The 21,049-nt window shown below is 32.7% G+C and overlaps 1 protein-coding gene across 5 annotated transcripts in view; it reads right to left on the bottom strand.

The window, feature by feature from the left end:
- Window positions 1-21,049, bottom strand: part of LOC141394116 (lipase 3) — a 266,183-nt gene that overhangs the window by 10,543 nt on the left and 234,591 nt on the right. For all 5 annotated transcript variants that reach the window (XM_073968021.1, XM_073968022.1, XM_073968019.1 and 2 more), the window contains one exon: window positions 8,194-9,527. In XM_073968021.1, coding sequence (XP_073824122.1) covers window positions 8,194-8,304 — 111 coding nt within the window. In that variant the 5' untranslated portion in view covers window positions 8,305-9,527. The remainder of the gene's footprint in view (window positions 1-8,193; window positions 9,528-21,049) is intronic.

Here is a 21,049-nt window from a genome sequence, read left to right as displayed (position 1 = left end):
ATAGTCCTGGGGCTGGATTCTTGTTCTATGAAAATTAGAAATGAAAAATATTTCCTTTATATTTTTTTTCATAGAACAAGAATTGAGCCCCATGTGCATGGCGCAATCATACAGGTAACCCCATCAGCCCAGCTGATGTACTGCGAGCTGTCAAAAAAGTTGTTGTAATTGAAAACACTAAAGTAAAACAAAAATTTAAACGAAAAATTGTTAATTTTTGTTGGATTTTTGTAACAATGCATTTATTAATATCTGACTAACACAATTTTTTTTTGAAAACATTTTTGACATTTCACAGTATGTACTGAACTGGTTTTTGTTGTAGTTGGCTGATGCATCTACCTGTTAATTGTGCCATGGTCCTGTGTAAACCGCATGTTACCCATAACTGAGGTAGTTCAATATTTAATTTTCCGCTACTTATAGTACGTTTAGATTTGGGAAATCCGTTCACATCAAATAAAATTCATTGGATTTATGACGAGGAATTTGACGTTTACACAATAGAATTGACATTTTAAATCCAGTGGATTTCGTCAATCTGAACGTAGAATTAAACCAATGGGCTTTTCTTCAGAAAAGCGACAATTGTTAGTCCATATTTACATTAGGCAATTTTCCTTGCGGCAATTGTCAGTTTGTGGGTGAGAGAGGGTGTTGAGAGGCAAAGGGTTACCATATGCCTCACCTCTCTCTCCGTCAAACAAACAATTGCCGCAAGGAAAATTGCCTAATATAAATATGGACTTTGTGTTATAAAATTTGCGTAGTAGTTTTGTTTGTTTGAAAGTTTTTTTTGTTTTGATAATGCTCATGTAGTCTTCATGGGGAGGCTAGTTTGCACGCGCCTTTCTATGTTTTTTGTTATCTTTCTATTTTTTTACAGCATTATTATTGTTTATGTGGAGTGTCAAGATTGTTGTGTGTGATTGGGCCCTCTCTCCTCTCTTTGCACAAGACCTGTGGAATCATGACTATTAATTGTATGTGCGTCGCATTAAATAATTTGTTTGCGTTCTTGCAAAAAAATAGGAAACAACAAATGATTTATGGTACAATTATGATTATATGCTTATTAGTTTGTTATGGTAATTGACAAATTTTATATTTAAACAAAATTTGAAAATTCCAGAAGCATAATTCGCTAATTAGATAGTGATAAGATTCTAATTAGAATGATATACATAAGTCCCGGGCCACACTACAGCAATTTCACTGAAATTTTGATATGAAATTATGCGTCTCTAGATCGACGTCCATAGTAGAGTAAAATCATAAAATTGCTGTAGTGGGGAATTCGATTTAATAACACCTAATTTCATGAAACTTTTTAATGAAATTCACGTTAGTGTGGACCGGGACTAAGTAATGAGTGGAGAAATAAAGAAAAAAAACATTTTCCACGTACCCGGAAATTCGCTTTTAGGAATCAATATGTACAAAAAGTGTATCCAAAGCATTAATTTTTTAGAGGGTCAGACCCGTTGGGCTAGCCTCCTGCTGCTCAAAAGTGACAAGGGAAGGCTTCTCATAGTATCGGCAAGTGCAACTCGATACTATTTTTAATACGTTTACATATAAGTGGATTTAAAAAAAAAACACTGAATTTCAAAAGTAATTTCATTGCATATACATAAGTACGTTAACTAAATCATCATAATGAAAGCCTCCTGCCACACTAGAGAGATTTAATTGAAAAATTTCATGAAGTAATGCTTTCTTAAATCGAGTTCCCCACTGCAGCAAATTCATAAACTTGCTTTAGTGTCGAACTCGATCTAACCCTGTTTTTAAACATGACAGGACCGTTGAGTTCATGTATTGATTGTCGAAACTCGAAAATTGAAAATTTTAATGAAAACGTTTTGAGCTTATGGGTAAGAAGGGAGAAAGGGAGTTCCTTCACCTCCGCTCTCTCCTAAAAGTTAAAATATTTGCTCTGTTCCTTTACGTGCCTGAGGTTACCATTTTTAACCTGTAAAGTGTTCCCTTACTTTTAATAGCATACAATTTATATGACAGCAGTTTACCACTTTTGCCATTTTCTGCCACTGTTACCATTTTTAAAAGGAAGTCCCAATTTACATTAGGGGAGTTTACTTGCGGCAATTGTCAGTTTGTTGGTGAGAGAGTTTGCTGAGAGGCAAAGGGTTACCATATGCCTCACCTCTCTCTCCTACAAAATGACAATTGCCGCAAGTAAACTCGCCCAATGTAAATTGGGACTAAAGGAACAGACCAATTTTCATGTCAGCATTTTTTACCTCTAAAGTGGTGTTTACACTAGCCATCAATGTCATATTACATTCCATATGTACCCACACGGGCAATGCGAAGACGTAATTTCACAGCATTTTTGCTGGTGTGGACGCAAGAAGTAAATGGCATAAGGAAAATCCTCAATACTGCACACATTACCCTGCGTTTACAAATGACAGGACAGTTGGGTTCATGTATTGATTGTCAAAAACCCAAAACTTGCTCCAACTCCAAAAACAGTTGTAAAGTTTGAATGAAAATCATCGATTTCTTTTATTTTCCGTTCACAGATTTTGTTTTTTCTTCATATTCTTTTGTTTTCAACACATTTCAATTATTTTCTCACACATTTTTACAAAACATGTCAAAAATTTGTTAAACCTACTGTCTTTGAAAAAATGATGCACAGCTGGGAGACATACGACAAATATATGTATGTGTTAGTAAATCAGAGTTGTATTTGCAGACAGTCTGTCTTGTGTAAACGCCTAGTTAGCGACTGTACAACGATGGAAAATTTCATGTCATATTACACTGATAGATAGTAGTTTTGTTCGATAACCCAAAAGTTTGTACACATTTTTGTAAAAATAAGTGAAATAATAATTGAAAACAAACGAACATGAATAATAATAAAATATGTAAACGAAAAACAAATCGATGATTTCCATTCAACATGTTAAAAAATCAAAGTGACTATGAAGATCAAACCAGAACCTTTGAAATAAATACTAAAAAAATCCATATTGCATTGTTTTATGGAGGTTTTTTAATATTTATTTCAAAAGGTTCCAGTTAGATCTTTATAGTCAGTTTGATTTTTTTGGTCATGTGGGTTAGGCCGTTTTGCGCTGAGCGCCCTAATTTTTTACAACTGTTTTTGCAGTAGTCGGGACGCCTACTTCACATAGACAAGTTTTGGGTTTTTGACAGTCAATATATTAATTGAACTGTCTTGTCATGTGTAAACGCAGGGTAAAACATATGTACATAAATATATCCTATATATATATATAATTATGTTGAATATCATACGGTTACGCAATGGAAAGAAAAAATGGACTTTAAAACTTAGTGTAAAATATATATATGAGATACCACTACTTTTTATCTTATCTTGTTCTATTTATGACATTTTTTCGCGTAATTTATACAAGACACCAGTCTATAAACAAATTTCGTTACTGACGTTATGGGTCATTGTATGGATAAATGGACTTTGATAAAAATGGAAAAAAGAAAATGAAATTTGCTACCAATAAAATAAAGAATTGATTGTTATTACGGATAGATTATGTTTTTATTTCATTGAATGACAAATATCGGTACCTTAGATGTGTCAAATTAGCAAAATAAATGTTAAGTTTACTATAGGGATCGGAACCTATTTATTTCCAATTATAATTAGTGCATTTGCATATAACCGCATTTAATAAACCCAGTGGGTTTCAAATGTCAATTTTATTGTGCGTTCTCTAAACCAAGTTTTAATACTTGTAAAGAAGGTTAAAACAGCGTTTGAACTAGAGCTTCTTGCCGGGTTAACCTTCTATATGGGGGTTAATTTGACGTTTACGCTATGGAATTGACATTTGAAACCCAAACCCACTGGGTTAATCCGATTAAGTGCAAACGGGGTACAACCTTTCAAAAAGTTCTAAAGCAAACGAGATCTTTTGGCTGGGTTAAATTATGTTTTGATTTACTAAACCCACTTGATTTCAAATGTCAATTCCATAGCACATACGTCAAATAAATCCAGTGGAATTATAACGAGGATTTATTTGACGTGTTTGCTAAGGAATTGACATTTAGAATCGAGTTGACTTATAAATCTAAACATACTATACTATTTTTTGAGGTGTATGTAATGGAATTTAAATCCATTAGATTTACTAAATCTAGTATAGTGTAAACGTACTATTATTTCTACTAAAGTCAATTGAAATCCTCTAAATTTGTAATAAAGTATCAACACTGACTTTTGCGACTTTTCAGTGGACCATTTTCTTCCAGCAAGCAATACTATTTGGTTATTGACATTTCTAATTCATTTAGAGAGATGCTCAATTTTGGCTTGGAGTAAAGGTCGCAACACAAACGGTCCGTTGCGCGTCGCGTTGCAACAACCATATGAAAACTTCAAGAACAAACTTGGCATCCCTTACACATTTTTCATGTGGTTGTTGCTTTTAAAGCGTGATGCGACGCACAACGGACCGTATGTGTTGCGGCCTTAAGTGTGCGTATTTAGTACATGAATTGCATGATTTTCTGCTCACACTTTGTTATTAATTGATTCATTTCATTTTTTTTCTTTCTAATAAAATTTGCATAAGTTCTTGCTTAAGGAAATTAAAAATGTTTGCAATAAAATAATAATTACTTTGCAATAATTTGTAAACAAAACTAATTGTAAATATTTACATAGTAATTATTAATGAGGACTAGATATGGGAACTGGTTATAATAGAAAACGTTCTCTATGTAATGAATAATTTATTAATTAATCCATGAATAATTTATAAATTTACATTTGATTTCACCGTTAAATAGTGTGATTTTGATTATGCTCTCTACTCCACGCCCTCATATATGACACATGTAGTATGTATGTGAGAAATGTCAACGTCATTGTCGTTCTTTTGTGTATATTAACTTTGAACTTGTAACACTTTTAAATGATGTCAGCTGGCAAGAGGAAATGCGAATGCGGTATAAAAAGTTTGGTAAAGAGGAAGGAATGCGTTTAAACTTACGAAATCTACTGGATTTGAAATGCCAATTCCATTGCGTATATGTCAAATAAATCCACTGGATTTTATTTGACTTATACGCTATGGAATCCAGTGAATTTCGTAATCTAAACGTTCTATAAAGCGAAATGGAGTAAAGTAATCTATGAAAATGTGAAATGAAAAATTTTATAAAGAAAATAAATGTAAAATCAAAAATATTATAAAGAAAATATTTGTCATTTCAAATTTTCATAGAACGGGAATCCAGCCCCAGCTGTCATGGTGCCAAATAAGGTCGTGTTTACATCAAACCGGTTTTAATAAAAGTCTTCATGTAAATGACAATAATAGTAGGTTTACATTTACGAAATCCACTCAAATTTAACTGTCAATTCCATTGCTTAAACGTCAAATTAAATCCAATGGATTTCAGATGAGTTTTCATTTGACGTATACGCAAAGGAATTGACAGTTGAAATCGAGTGGATTTCGTAAACGTAAACCAACCATAAGTGAAATAAAAAACAGGTGTTTTAAGATTCAGAGTAATCATTTAAAAAATGAGAGATCTATTTTACACATAACCGGAGAATGAAAACATGGTTGTGTAAAGGTTGCTAAAATGTGTTGAGCTTTAAGATCTGCCGGCTGTTTGGGAAAGATTTTCGAGTAAAAATTGTAAAGTAATCCAGCTGTCATGGTGCCAAATAAGGCCGTGTTTACATCAAACCGGTTTTAGTAAAAGTATTCATGTAAATGAAAATAATAGTAAGTTTACATTTACGAAATCCACTCAATTTTAACTGTCAATTCCATTGCTTAAACGTCAAATTAAATCCAATGGATTTCAGATGAGTTTTCATTTGACAGTTGAAATCGTGTGGATTTCGTAAACGTAAACCAACCATAATGCCAAGTTTACACTTGCGCTCTAAAATCCACTGGATTTCACGAAATCCTGAAATACATCCCGGTGTTTACACTTATTTTTTTGTTGATTTCAAACATATCACAATGATCAAGGTAGATGCATATGCGCAGCTGATCGAACATGAATTTTCAAAACAAGTTGTTGTAAATTGAATTAGTCATCAAAAATATACGACAATATAGGACTTTACAACTTTATTTCGAAAATTATCTATATACCGTATTAATTGTGTATAGTAATAACAAATGAAAAAATAAAAAAAAATGATTTTATCGTTGAGACATCATAATAATAAATTTTGATAGATAAAAGTTGTATTCAGAACTTGCAGCAGTTTTCCCGTTTAGTGCTAAAAATGCGTTTCCGTACTCCGAAGTTTAGCAAGACTAGCACTTCTCTTTAAACAAAAACAGCACCGAATAACACCATATTCTCCTGTTTTTTGCCATACAATTTTGGCATAGTAGAAACTAGCAACATGTTCATTATCATCCAAATACGATAGCTGATACGTTGATTTGCTGCAGTTTTTGCAATTGCCGTAATTTTTTCGTTCCATTATTTTTTAAGAAATTTGTATGGGGATCAATTTTTGACAATTCGCTCTTTTTTCTAACAATACCATTAAAAAAGTACAATAACACACTGAAAAATAGCATTGTGACAAAGTAATTTAATATTTTTTTCACATTGTTTACAAATTTTGATACTAAAATTTTTTGTTGCATCAATTGACCGTCTACCTTGTTTATTGTGATACGTGAAAAGTGTTGCAACTTTTGGTACTTTTTCAGGCAATAACAGGGTTGTATATCATATGTACTGCGATTTCGATGTTGATTTCGCTAAAATCACGAAATGATATGATTTCAGTTTTGTATGCGAAATCATGATATAAAAAGCAGGTGTTCTAAGATTCAGAGTAATCATTTTAAAAATTAGAGATCTATTTTACACATAACCGGAGAATGAAAACATGGTTGTGTAAGGGTTGTTAAAATGTGTTGAGCTTTAAGATCTGCCGGCTGTTTGGTGTAGGGGAAAGCTTTTCGAGTAAAAATTGTAAAACTTGAGGATGCGTGTAGGTAAAGAAAGAGAGGTAATATTGACATGTATAAGACTTACTTATTCAATCAATAAAAATCGATTAAATTACAAGTTTCATTAAACGTATTTATGAGAATTTATTTGACGTATACCCACATCTTCATTTTGTGATAAACATGAAAATAACAGCCTTATCAAATGTATGTATGTATGCTAATAGTACGGTTACACTAGAGTTTTTTGCCGGGTTATACCACTTCGAGAGGATTTATTTGACGTTTTCGCTATGGAATTGACACTTTAAATCCAAACCCACTGGGTTAATCCGGTTAAGTGTAACCGCGGGTAAGAAACTAAATATACATAATTTCTTGTCGCTATAAACATGAACATGTGTATGCTTGTATATACGCCCGATTTATTTTTGCAATTTGACCTAATTCCAAAATAATCAGATGCAAAAAATGCAAAAAACTTTTGGCACAAAAACTAATGTTTAATTCAAAAATGATACGTACTTAAATTATTCGAAATAGACTGGCCGCATGGAATAGATTGAAAAGGAACAACTTTTTAATGTCAGCATACAAATGAACATTTTTAATTAAAAAATTTCATGAAATTAGGCGTTCTTAGATCGAATTCGTCACTAAAACAATTATAAGGCGATATTAGTTATAGAAATTAAATTTAAAAATTAAATAAATAATTTAAATTAAAAATTAAATAAATACGTATGTATATGTTTACTATTAATTTTTTGTTCAATTTATTTTTCATCACAAAAGTTTTTAATTCAAATGTATGCGTTGTAACTTATTTGCCGGCGGAGAAAATAAAATTAAGGAAAATGCAAAAAAAACTGTGAAGAATAAAGAAACAAAACATAATTTGCGAGTACAGGGGTGTGTGTACCGCCTGTTATTCCTCTCTACTCCCTCTCCCATAAACTCAATTTTCTTTCCCATTAACTTTGAACGTCTAAACACCGACTATGGAACTCCATCAAGAAACGCATAATTTCATGATTCTTTTTTCAAGGAAATCACGCTAGTGTGGACTGGGAATAAGAAAATAAAGGATTGATTTAAGCCTTATGCCGTATTTACACCAAACAGGTTTTAAAAAAATGCGTTGTTTAAATTATTTTGTAATACATATGTCATTAGTTTCATGTGGCGCCCAAAATTTTCGCTGATATACTTAATCTATACTTACCGTCATTTTAAACGAATCCACCTGAGGTAATCCATCGAAAAGAAATAGTATAGCAGCAAATGTTATACATATCCAGATATTTTTACACTTAAAATGAACCGCGTTAAGCATGATGAAGTTTTGGTTTTATGTTTTAGACAGTAAGAAAATATTTAACAATATTTTGTAATATATCACTTTTTGTTGTAATCTCTTGGTATTTTGTTGTTGTTTAATTTTATGTTACTAATATTTGCTAATATAGATACAGCTCAATGACCAGCTATGGCAATAAAAGTTTTGTAACACGTTGTGATTGTTTTTTTTTGCAATAGCAGCTTGAAGTTAAAAGTTGTTTGTTGTAGGTAGGCAGAGTTTAGTTTTTTTTTTTTGTAACATTTATCCAAAAATAAAACACTTGTTGCCGGTAGATGTTTGAGTGGCTTTAGTAGTTTGACTAGCTGGCTAGTTGTTGTCTATTTGCTGCTGATAGTTTTTTATGCTCTGTGTGTGTCCATGCCGAAATGCCTTCAAATTATTGACCCACTTTATTTGGTATAACACTAGCTAACAGCAATGAGGGTATACCCGGCGATATATGATGAGTGTGACTGGTAGTGGTGCTACCCCAACACCAACTGTTTAATGAATCCAATGTTCAATTGTTAAATATGAAATCATTCGGCCGTTGAGTTTTGTTTTCGGTGTGTTAAGGTGAGTTGAATGGAGGGGTAGGAACTCCCTCACTCGGCAATCGTTTTAAGCCAATCAATCACTGGGTTTTTTGTTGGTAATTTAACACAACCGCAGCAATCGTATGATTCTATCGACTCGTGTACCGGGAAAAGGAAATCTATTTTCCGAAGAATGTTTCGCACTCAACAATGGTTAGTGGTTAAATGGCAGCTTATTACTACCTCATTCAAGCCGCAAGTCCAGGCGTTGAATAATTATTTTTTTATTATTAATTTATTAATGTGTATTATTAAATGTTATTGTTTTTTATTTTGCAATGAAAAGAAAACGACGAACACACATTCAAATATTACCGCGAACGTATGCCTTGTTTACTTCAATGCGTAAAGCATGGCGTTATTTTGATAAGATTTTCATTTCTTTTTTACTATTTTCTTTTTTCTTATTGTTATTATTTTTTGTATTTTATTGATTGACTATTTTTGTTGTTTTATGTCCGTCCCTCTCACACAATCAACTTTTAATTCCATTGATTTGCTGGTGTGACGTATTTGCTAATGTTTTGCATGTGTGTGGGTGTGCGGGTTCTTCTGTTCGTTAAGTTTTGTTCTTTGCTGCCTTCTTTCGTTGTTCAAAGTTCGCCGTGGAGGACTTCTAATCTGTAAGTAATCATAAAGAAATTGCAAAAAAGTCGTTACTAAAATAAATATAAAACAATAACAATAAAGAAAGAAATATTGATAATGTGTAGTGGGAAAATCGTTGAAATAGAATAACAAATTTTCTCAATTACTGACAATATAAAAAAGTATCCCTAGTATATAGAGTTGTTAAATCTGGTGAACCAGAGTTCAGTTCGTTCAAACGAACCAGATTTGAACAACTCTACTACATAGTAGAGACCTTTTTTCGCGGCTATAGCTCATTCAAGATATTGTCTTTGCTAAAATTTGGTGTAAACTAATGTAAACGTATCCTCAGTTTACACAAAAAACAATTAAAAAAATTATGTTCTAGAAATGAGTTCCCGTGCTTCAAAAATGTAAACTTCTCTTTAAACAAAACCTAGCACTATGCCATGTTACTTCCTGATAAACGCAATCCCAAACGATAACATTTTGTCCTTGACCCTGCGTTTACAAATGACAGGACAGTTGACTTTATGTATTGATTGTCAAAATCCCAAAACTTCCGTTCACATATTTTGTTTTTGTTCATGTTCTTTTGTATTCAACACATTTCAATTATTATCTCACACATTTTAACAAAAAAATGTCAAAAATTTGTTAACCAGACTGTCTTTGAAAAAATGATGAACAGCTGGAAGACCGCCGACAAATGTATGTATGTGTTAGTGAATTAGAGTTGTATTTGAAGACAAACTGTCTGGTGTAAACACCTAGTTATGTTATTGAACAAAATAGTAAAAATTGGTAGATTCTTGCAGTACTGGAACAGACCAAATGTGTGTACTGATATTTTAGTAGATTAGATTAATTTATGAGCAATATGCTGCAGCTTTTGTTTTACAGAATAATTTCCAGCTCTAATTTCATCCACAGACTTTTCGAATAGAAAGTAGTAAATTATTATTATTTCAAATATTTATTATAATAAAAACTTACAATAAAATTATATAAAAAATAGCACTAGCAACTAAGGCCATCGGCTATTAAAAACAAGTAGTAAAACTCGGAGATTCTTACACGTAATGGGACTTCTACACGGTATGTTATATGCATAACTACTGCCACTTTTTACAAATCTGAATTGTGTACACAATTTTTGTACAAGAATAAAAAGGAAAAAAGGCAACCCAGTTCGAAATTTGATCGGTCTTCTTTATTCTTTTTTTTTTTATTATGTCAGAAATGAAGCAGCAAAGCAAGGCAAGTAGGCGAGGTAGCTTATGTACCCAGGCATTAACTTTTTATACCCTCCACCATAAAATATTCTGATATTTAGTCTGTTCCAATACTGCAAGAATCTACTAATTTCTACTATTTTTTTCGATAATATAAAGGAAAAAATGTTATCGTAGTCAAAAATAGTAGCTATTAATTGCTCTGTTCCAGAACCAATTTTTACGACTTTTACACATTTTACCAGAAAACCCGTTCCCGTACACAAAAAAGTTGTAACATGTTCACTTCCCTTTAAACAAAAATGGCACTGAATGACGCTCTCTTTAACAACTTTTTACTCGACAAATTTGAGCGTGTACAAAATAGTAACGTGGATGCAGGCGTCTGATTGGCTGGTACGTCGACTTTGACATTTGTTCCAGCTTTTTTGACGTTTTTCCATTTTTGCGTTCCCCAACTTTTTGAAAAAAACTTTTTTGTGAGAACAATTTTTCTCTATTTCTATCTTTTACGAGTTTTACTACTAAAAAGTACGGGAACAAAGCTAATATGTAATATTATTTTTTTATAATATAATTTTAGATGGAAATGCCTTTGGGAAAATACCTTTTTATGGGGCTATATAAAAGTGGACCTATGTTGAAAATTGTTGGTGGAGAATTTCTGTGACCATTGGGAAACTCAAAAGTCAAATTACCGATAGCATTCGCTCGCTAAACGTCGAATCGTAAAGCTGACAAAACATCTCACAGAGCTCACAGAGTAGATATACATATGTATATACATAGTTAAACAGTTACACACGCCTACGGGCTTAAAAAGAAGAGAAAATGGCGTCTTGCTAAACTTTCGTTTATTAAATGGCTGTGTGCCTCACAATTTATCAATCAAATAAAATATTGCTGAAATTTATAATCAAATGCCTGTGTGCCTACACAATTGCTGAATTTTATCATATTGATCAATGCGAATATATATCATACAATTGGAAAAAAGTTCAATCTACAGAGCAGACTTATTTAAACAGTGACACACGCCTACGGGCTTAAAAAAGGAAAAAAAATAAATGGCGTCTTGTTAAGCAGTCGTTTAACAAACACGTGTTTACAAAGGAATAATCCTTAACCTCTACGTTTACGAACTCGTAAACATCAAATGGCAGTATGCCTAAAAAAGTTTTACTGAAATTAATAATATTGACGAAATTATAAATGAAATAAAGTCCTTTCGGATCAATTGAAAAATATAGACAAAGTCTACACAACGTACTGGGTTCTGAACGTGGTGGTCGGATACGTGAACCAAAAAAGGAGGAAGAGGAGCGCTTAATGCAAAAAAATTACGGATAGTTCGGTGAAAACCATGGCAGAACTACCAGTAGTGCGATTCTGTAACTTTTTTTAATAACGAACCGACATCGGTAGTTAACGAAAATATTCGGTTGAGTTAACGAATGTGCTATTCTGTAACTTTATGTTACCGATTGTAGAAATCGTTAGCACATACCGACGAATATCGATGGAAAGACAAATTGTCAAATAATATATTTTAATATTTATTAATGTATTTTTAAATTAAAAACATTATTTCTTCGCAACTGCAGAATATAAAACGCGCAAAGGAGGAAAAATATCTTGTTTTGGAGGGAAGGTGCATACAATAAGTGTCTACAAGTATCCCAACAATGCGAAACCCAGGAGTAACTTCAACTTCAAAAACGTCAAGTGTGTATGTGAGTACTTCTAGGAGGAACAATGCATGATTCTCATAGATTTTGGTGGTTTTATTCCAGGATATGAAGAAATATATCATTAGCCTCCACCGTAATAGTTCGGCGAGACAAATTATAGAATATCCCCAATATATGGTTTTGAAGTGGGCAAGATCTTGTCTTTTAGACCAAAAAAATATGCGTGTGCATCTACACCGTCTTTGGTGAAGCAAGAGAAGCAGCATTATTTATGTCTATCACACATTCATATATTAAACGTATTACTGACAAAAAATTTAACAGATTTATGTAAGGATCATTGGTCAAAAGGTCACTTCCTATTATAGTGAATTGTATTTTATACATGCATGATTTAAAAATTATAAATTTGGTAAAATCCCTCCTATATGTATGTGAACCGCTGGAAAAAATTGAACTTTGAGGTTTCACATAATTAAGCCCCTTCGGTGACGTTCGTGGATCCACGTTACCGCCATTTGAGTCATTTATTCATTTCACGCCCATATTAAATGGAACTTCTCACGACCTATAGTTCGAAAATCCGAACTTATAGCATTTTGGCTTCAATACGACATTAAAGCCAACAAACGCATCTTGGAAAGATAGTGTTAACGGAAATAATATAAATCTTACATAACAGTACCACACATGTGTTCTTTTGAAGCGTTAGCTTACGATTTACCTCTATAATAAATAAGACAGGGAAAGTTATGAGTTAATCGAAGTTCTACAACTTTCTCTTTGGTGGTCTTTATGCAGCTTCAATAAAATCTGGTCTGGCGAAAGCACAACAGTGTCGAAGCTGACCCATGTTATCTTACATAGTTAACCCTTTTGCAAACGCTTTAGTAAGATTTTTCTCAATAAGGCAGAATTTACCTAGTGTGCCCTCCTCATTAACATAACATATGCTCATATAAAAACGCCGTTTTTAAAAGAAATCAGCAAAATATTGCAATAATGTACTGTCGTTAAGACTTAACAACAACTTTTTTTTGGTTGATAACTTAACAATAATTTTCGGTAATTAACGACAAAATTTACCGACAAAAATCGTTAAAATTGGTATACGGAATAGCACTTACCGAAAATTATCGTTAACTAACGACATTCGTCGTTAATTCGCACTACAGGTAGTGGTATCACACCAGCTGATCGAATATGAAAAGTCAAATCCCTTTATAAAAAAAAATATTTTTGTTGTAATTTTTGACATAACATATTCAAAATTTTACTATGCCACTACCTGGGTAATTGTGCCATGGTGAAAACATGTAGTTGAAATTGTCAAAATACAAACAATCGGAAGGTGCCGCAATATAGAGCTGTACAAAAGCATGGATCTACATACATATGTTGAAAATCTTTGGTCATATGTCAAACTACAGGTAGTTCGGTCAAAAAATGTGGATAGAATCCCTAAAACAGCTAATATCGCGAGGTACCTTTATATGGGGGCTTATACCAAAAACATAGACCTGTATTGACAATTTTCAGTGGAGGTGTTATGACCGCTAGGAACGCCAAACGGCAAATTACAGCTAGTTCGTTTACAAATTGAAACTAAAATCCGAAAAATGGCAAAAATTGGGAGGAACCGTTATATGGGGCTATAACAAAACAGGTACCTATCGTGACCATTTTTGGGAACCTCAAATGTCAAATTATAGATAGTTCGGTCAAAGATGGTGGTTTTGGTCATTGGGAATATCAAATGTTAAATTACAGGTAATTCGGTCAAAAAGTGTAACTAAAATCCTCAAAATACCGAAAATCGGGAGGTACCGTTATATGAGGCCTATACTAAAACATGGACCTATGTTTACCGTTATCGGTGGAGATGTTTTGTGACCACTGTAAACTTTAAATGTTAAATTGCAGGTGTTCGGTCAAAAATTGTGTCTAAAATCCCCAAAATACCGAAAATCGTGAGATACCGTTATATGGGGCAAAACGTGGGCCGATATAATCCATCTTTGAACTTGACCTGCCTATGGAAAAAAAGATACTCGGGTGCAAAAATATAGCGCTCTAGCTCAATTATTGCGGACGCTAGAGTGATTACAACAGACGGACAGACGGACATGGCTAGATCGTCTTAGAATTTTATCCTGATCTAGAATATATATACTTTATAGTGTCGCAAATGATCAATTCGATGTGTTACAAACAGAAAAACAAACTTAATATACCCTCCATACTATGGTGGAGTGTATAAAAATAGGTTACTGAATTTTAAATTGCCATTGAAACAATTATTCAAAACAGCATTGGCATTTCAAAGTGGACAAAATTAATTAAAATAATTAAACAAAATATAATTGTATAATTACTGTAAATGGCTGTTTTATCCATGTCTATAAATATTTCATTTCATAGTTATTACAATAATAATAGAGCTCTGAAAGAAATATCGGTACTTTGACCTCAATTAGGTAAATGTCGAGGAAAACGATTTGGCGTGTGAAGTTGTGATATTAACTTTGTAACATTTAATTAAAAAGAGCAATAATTAAATATTATTAAAGTGTATATTGACGGGTATGAATGATGAAATTATTTAATAGCTAGTCTTTGTTTTATAATATGTGCAAACAAGAACATATTTTATTGCTATTTTATTGTTCTAATAGACAAACTTGTTTAGACTTCAATATTTTATCAACAATTTATATGTAAAACTTTCTTTTATTATATACCGATCATTTACTCAAAGAATAATTAATTACCGATTTTTGTCGGTAACTCAAAAATGTGTTAGAGAATCGCACAACAGATCGTTTAAAATGAAAAGCAGTTAAATTCAAAATGGTAACTCAAAACTAATAATTCAAGTGCCATATACTAGTTGTTGAATTCTTTGAAACATTTTGGATTTCTTCATATAAAATATTTGGTCTGTTCCAGTACTGCGAGAATCTACTAATTTTTACTGTTTTCTTCGATAACATAAAGGAAAAAATGTTATCGTTATTTTATTTAGAGTGTCATTTTTGTGAATCTCGTAGGCTATTCCATCTTATATCGGCGATTTTTCCCTTTGAGCTCTATAAAAAAAAATAGATTCTAGTTCAAAAAAATCGGCAGGAGAATCAATCCCAGCAAAAAAGTTTAGAAGTAGTGCAATGCAGAGTTATGATTTCAATACATCTTTCGATGCAGTCCACACGGAGTTATGAAAATGCACTGCCTTCGATACATTTTGGAAGCACTCGCTTAAAAATCCCTAGCCAAGCAAGCCAATTTTTTGATCCCTACAGTCGCAGTATTTTTTTCTGAACACAAGAAAGAGTGTTAAAATTCTAAGAATTTGTTTTATAAAAAATAAAGAAATACAAACTAAAGTTATGAACATTGCTGTAATTCACGAGACGCAAATTATTTTTGAAGTGGAGTTGGAGTTTTTTGGAAATCTGAACTGAAGTAGGAGGAAAAATTAAAAACCATTTGGATGATGAAGCAATATCAATTTCGATGTCATAAAAAGCAGAGTAGAGGAAGTAAAGTCAGTTATGATCAAATTTAATGGAGAGTTTTTATAATTTGTGTTAATGTAATAAAGTTAATATTCTTGTTTTACACGAATAAGCTATGTATTTTATTTATTTTGGGATATTTGCAATGGCTTGCATTTTATAACATCTTTAGACTGCATTTAAATTTAATTCAAAACACTACATCAAAGGCTGTGATTTGGATCGAAAATGGAGTGCATCCTAGCTGTGTGCCGTGGAAGCAAAATGGAGTGCATCCTAGCTGCGCGCTCTCTTGTAAAATTCATAGGAAAAGATGTACTCCAGCGGCAATTGTTCTATTGATTTAACTGCATCCGCGGATGCAAACTTTTTGCTGGGATCATTTTGCTAGAGAATGTTAGCATTTATAATCCGCACAAAACTTGGATAAACTGGATAAATAGAAATATTTTTAAATGCCTTCAGAATGCACAATTAACAATTGGTCTGTTCCAGAACCTGCAGGAATCTACTATTTTTTACTTGCAGTACTGGAACAGACTAAATATTAGCAAATTTATTTGCTATAGAAAAATTGAATACAGTAGAGTCGCGATAATTCGTAAGTCAAGGGACCTGGCAATTTTTTCGAATTATCGAGAATTACGATTTAGCGAGATCACGAATTAACGTGGTTAAAATAAAGAAATACGAATTATCGAGGTTTTTTATTTACATATTGAAACAACTTAATTATAAAACTGTAGCCTTCTCTACATCGGAATCTTCGGTTAATTATTGAATTCTCCTTTAGGCTAACGAGGGTATGTATATACACTTTCATACGACCAAATCTGTGCATCATGGAAATAATGGTTTTAGACCTCAAGTATGTTTGTATGAATAGTTCAAAATTTGGCTATCGTAATATTTTGTCCAAACTTAGGTCAAGATAGGCCATATCGGTCCATTTCCTTTAAAATGTTTCCCAAAAATTATACGCACAATAACTATCGAAGAGAATATCCGATTTGGTCCATAATTTGCACATCGCAATATTTCTACCTAACATAATTCAAATCCGAATATGGACTATATCGTCCACTCCTCTTCCCACACAAAATTTCGGAAATGTATAGTTTACGACCTGCCGTTTGAAACGGAGCAATCGATTTAGTCCAATATTTTGTCCAAACTTAGTTTAAGTTCGAACGTTGACCATATCGGCCCACTTCTTAGGGTAACAGCCTCACAAAAGTTCACATTTTTTTAAGTGCAGTTTAAAGTTTGTTCAAATATTTTTTGGAAATGTTTATCGAATGTCCTGTTCATAGCGATATTATGTTTTTCGTGAACAAGTCCATAGGTCTGTACGATAACCCAAAAGTTTGTACAGTAGTTTTCACTTAGCTGCATTAGTTTTAGCTGCGTTTTGGCGTTAGCTTCCCAATTTCATTTTTCTTGCGTAGACCAAATATGCTATTTTATATCAGATTTATTTAAGATAACTGCATTTTTTGCTTACGTGCACAAAAATGGCTGCAATTTTTCAATGTGCAGGTAAGCAAAAACTACTGTACAAATTTGCACAAACTTTTACAAAATGCTATTCGATAACAAACTTGTAAAGTAAAAGATAGCGAATTTGGAGACAATTGTGAGAGAATTTTGGAGAGTTTTGTTTACAAGTTTTTGCAAGGAAAATTTTTTCTTGTAAGAATTTGCAAGTTTGATCAGCTGGTTTAAATTCGAATGCTTTGTGGTGGACTTCTTGACAAAAAACATAAACAAACGTTTGGTTATTAAAATAAATAGAAATAAAAAAGGGAAAAAATATTGAATAAATTTTGGAAAACGATAATGTAAGTAAAATAACTTATTCTGTAGTTTGTGGTGACTATTTTTTTTTATTATTTATTTTATTTAATCTATTCCGCCAACTTCTTCTTCTTCTTGTTTATCAAATCAGCTGACTTCTTGCAAGTGTTGGCAAATTGCTGTTCGATAACAATCTGCAAATTTTTAGCTTCGAGAGAGTAAAATTAGCGGAGAGAGTTTACTGAGAACTTGCTGAGTACTTTTCACTTGCGAAGTTATCGTACAGGGGCAGGATACATGTTCTATGAAAATTTGAAATGAAAAATATTTTCGTTTTTTCAAAATAGTCTGGCTCAATCCCATTGCTGTTGTTTTAATATTTAAAAACAACTATTTTATTAGTGGAAAAGATTTGGCATTGTTCGCCAAGGGGTAAGGCAGGGAATACTATAGTTTCGATCCACGCCACTGGATCTCATCAGTTCCCTTGTTTCTTGTTTGTGGATATTCTCCACCGAATTTATTTTTCAATAACTTCTTCAACAAGAAACTTTTTATACCCAAACATCAATCGTCAGCTCGAAGTATAAAGGTAAGCAAAGAAAAAAGTTCAATGAGAAGTTTTTCCTTGGCAACCTCATACAACTCCGACGAAAGTGGTGTGTGCATTCGTCAAAATTCGACGACACATACAAGTGGAAGAGGTTTGAATTGTTTTCGCAGACACTTTCGTCGGAGTTGTATGAGGTTGCCAAGGAAAAACTTCTCATCGAACTTTTTTCTTTGCTTACCTTTATACTTCGAGCTGACGATTGATGTTTGGGTATAAAAAGTTTCTTGTTGAAGAAGTTATTGAAAAATAACTTCGGTGGAGGATATCCACAAACAAGAAACAAGGGAACTGATGAGATCCAGTGGCGTGGATCGAAACTATAGTATTCCCTGCCTTACCCCTTGGCGAACAATGCCAAATCTTTTCCACTAATAAAATAGTTGTTTTAAAATATTAAAACAACAACAATGGGATTAAGCCAGACTATTTTGAAAAAAACAAAATTGCAAACGCTATCCCAATAAAAAAAAAAACGCCACAATGCTTCAAATTGAAGACACTGGCACGACGTGTGTTGCTTTTGCTGTAAAGCAGACCAACCAAATTTTGGTGTGTGCATTCGTCAAAATTCGACGACACATACAAGTGGAAGAGGTTTGAATTGTTTTCGCAGACACTTTCGTCGGAGTTGTATGAGGTTGCCAAGGAAAAACTTCTCATTGAACTTTTTTCTTTGCTTACCTTTATACTTCGAGCTGACGATTGATGTTTGGGTATAAAAAGTTTCTTGTTGAAGAAGTTATTGAAAAATAACTTCGGTGGAGAATATCCACAAACAAGAAACAAGGGAACTGATGAGATCCAGTGGCGTGGATCGAAACTATAGTATTCCCTGCCTTACCCCTTGGCGAACAATGCCAAATCTTTTCCACTAATAAAATAGTTGTTTTAAAATATTAAAACAACAACAATGGTATTAAGCCAGACTATTTTGAAAAAACAAAATTGCAAACGCTATCCCAATAAAAAAAAAAAACGCCACAATGCTTTAAAGAAAAATATTTTCTTTATAATTTTTTTCATTTGACAGTTTTTTCCTTTATAAAATTTTTCATTTCATATTTTCATAGAAACAGAATTGAGCCCCAGACCTCATGCCTACTGACATAATGGCGGAAAAGCTTTAAGGTAGAATTAGACGTGACATAGCCATAACGCCATAACCATAGAAAATCAAAACACAATTGGTTTATTATGGTTACGAAATACTGCGATTTTTTGAAGGGACCGGCAGATTGTTAGGAATGATCGAAGATTAAGAATTATCGAGGTACGAATTATCGCCATTCTACTGTACCTCTTTATGGCGGCTGAAAATGTCAAGTGTGGTTATTTTCACAGAAATGTAATTTTTTCTCATTATTTGTTTTGTGTTAAAAATATTTTATAAATCTTTTGTAAATATAATTAAATTATACTAATTATTACCATCGTGGTATAATTATTTATTATACCATGACTACGATAATAATTATGAAGATTTATTAAAAATTTTTAGATATTGCAAATGGGTTTCTTTATCTTAACAATTTTTATTGTTGTAACCGATTTTATATTCCCACATATTATCCATATATTATTAAAAAATGACAGCTGAAAATGGCACTATGAACTGTTAATTACACCAGTAATAACGTCATCTTAATTACACCCTATCGATGTGAGTAATGAACAAATCTGTATGAGTATTCACACAACACTAAAATGAAAAAAAGTTGGAAAAATAATTAACCCATTGTTTGTTTCGATCGGGGTAGATAAGTTCATTAGCCATGAACATCTAAATTAAGCTTTTTGTCACTCTCTTTTCGCAGTTATCGAAGCTGAATGTCGTTGAGTGATTGTGTTTTGGATCTAGTGTTTTCATTCTTTCCAAGGATGGAGCAGAAGTTACCTTCTCCAAAAGATTTAGTGGCTGGAAGCAGCCTGAGTTGGTTGGAGCGGAGGGATGTGTAAAACCGCCTGGTAGGCTATTCTGGGCTAACTACCCAGCTAACAATTTTTTCCGATTTTTTTCCGAATTCGGAACGAAACTCTGCACAAGTATGCGATTCTGATGTCGAATTCGTTCAGAAATCGGAACAAAATTGTGTGAACGTGCCCACGAATTCGGAAAGTTTTATCGGAAAAAAATCGGAAGGAATATTAGAGTTTCTTTCCGAATTCTGAACGAATTCGCAAAAAAACTCGAATGAAAAAAAGGGAAATTTTAAGGGAATTTTCGATTATCTGCACAATTTCGGAAAAAACTCGGAAGGAACATTCGAAAATCGGTAAAAAATCGGAAGATTATCGGATGTTTGATCCGATATTCGGAAAAAATCGGAAGATTATCGGATGTTTGATCCGATATTCGGAAAAAAATCGGAAGATTATCGGATGTTTGATCCGATATTCGGAAAAAAATCGGAAGATTATCGGATGTTTGATCCGATATTCGGAAAAAAATCGGAAGATTATCGGAAAAAAGCCGGAAGATTATCGGAAGTTTGATCCGATATTCGGAAAAAAATTGGAAGATTATCGGATATTTTATCCGATATATGGAAAAAAATCTGAATATTTTCGTAAGGTTTTATCCGAAAATCGGAAAAAATTCCGGTGATTTATATTTCGGAAAATGTTCGGATGTTTAATGCGATTTTTTTATTCTTTATTTCACCATCTTCACAAGTTGGATTTAATAGTATTCATTGCT

Source organism: Musca autumnalis, unplaced genomic scaffold (assembly GCF_047663935.1).
Source record: "Musca autumnalis isolate F117 unplaced genomic scaffold, ASM4766393v1 scaffold_2, whole genome shotgun sequence".
Lineage (NCBI taxonomy): Eukaryota > Metazoa > Arthropoda > Insecta > Diptera > Muscidae > Musca > Musca autumnalis.
This window is presented reverse-complemented; position numbering and strand designations above follow the sequence as displayed.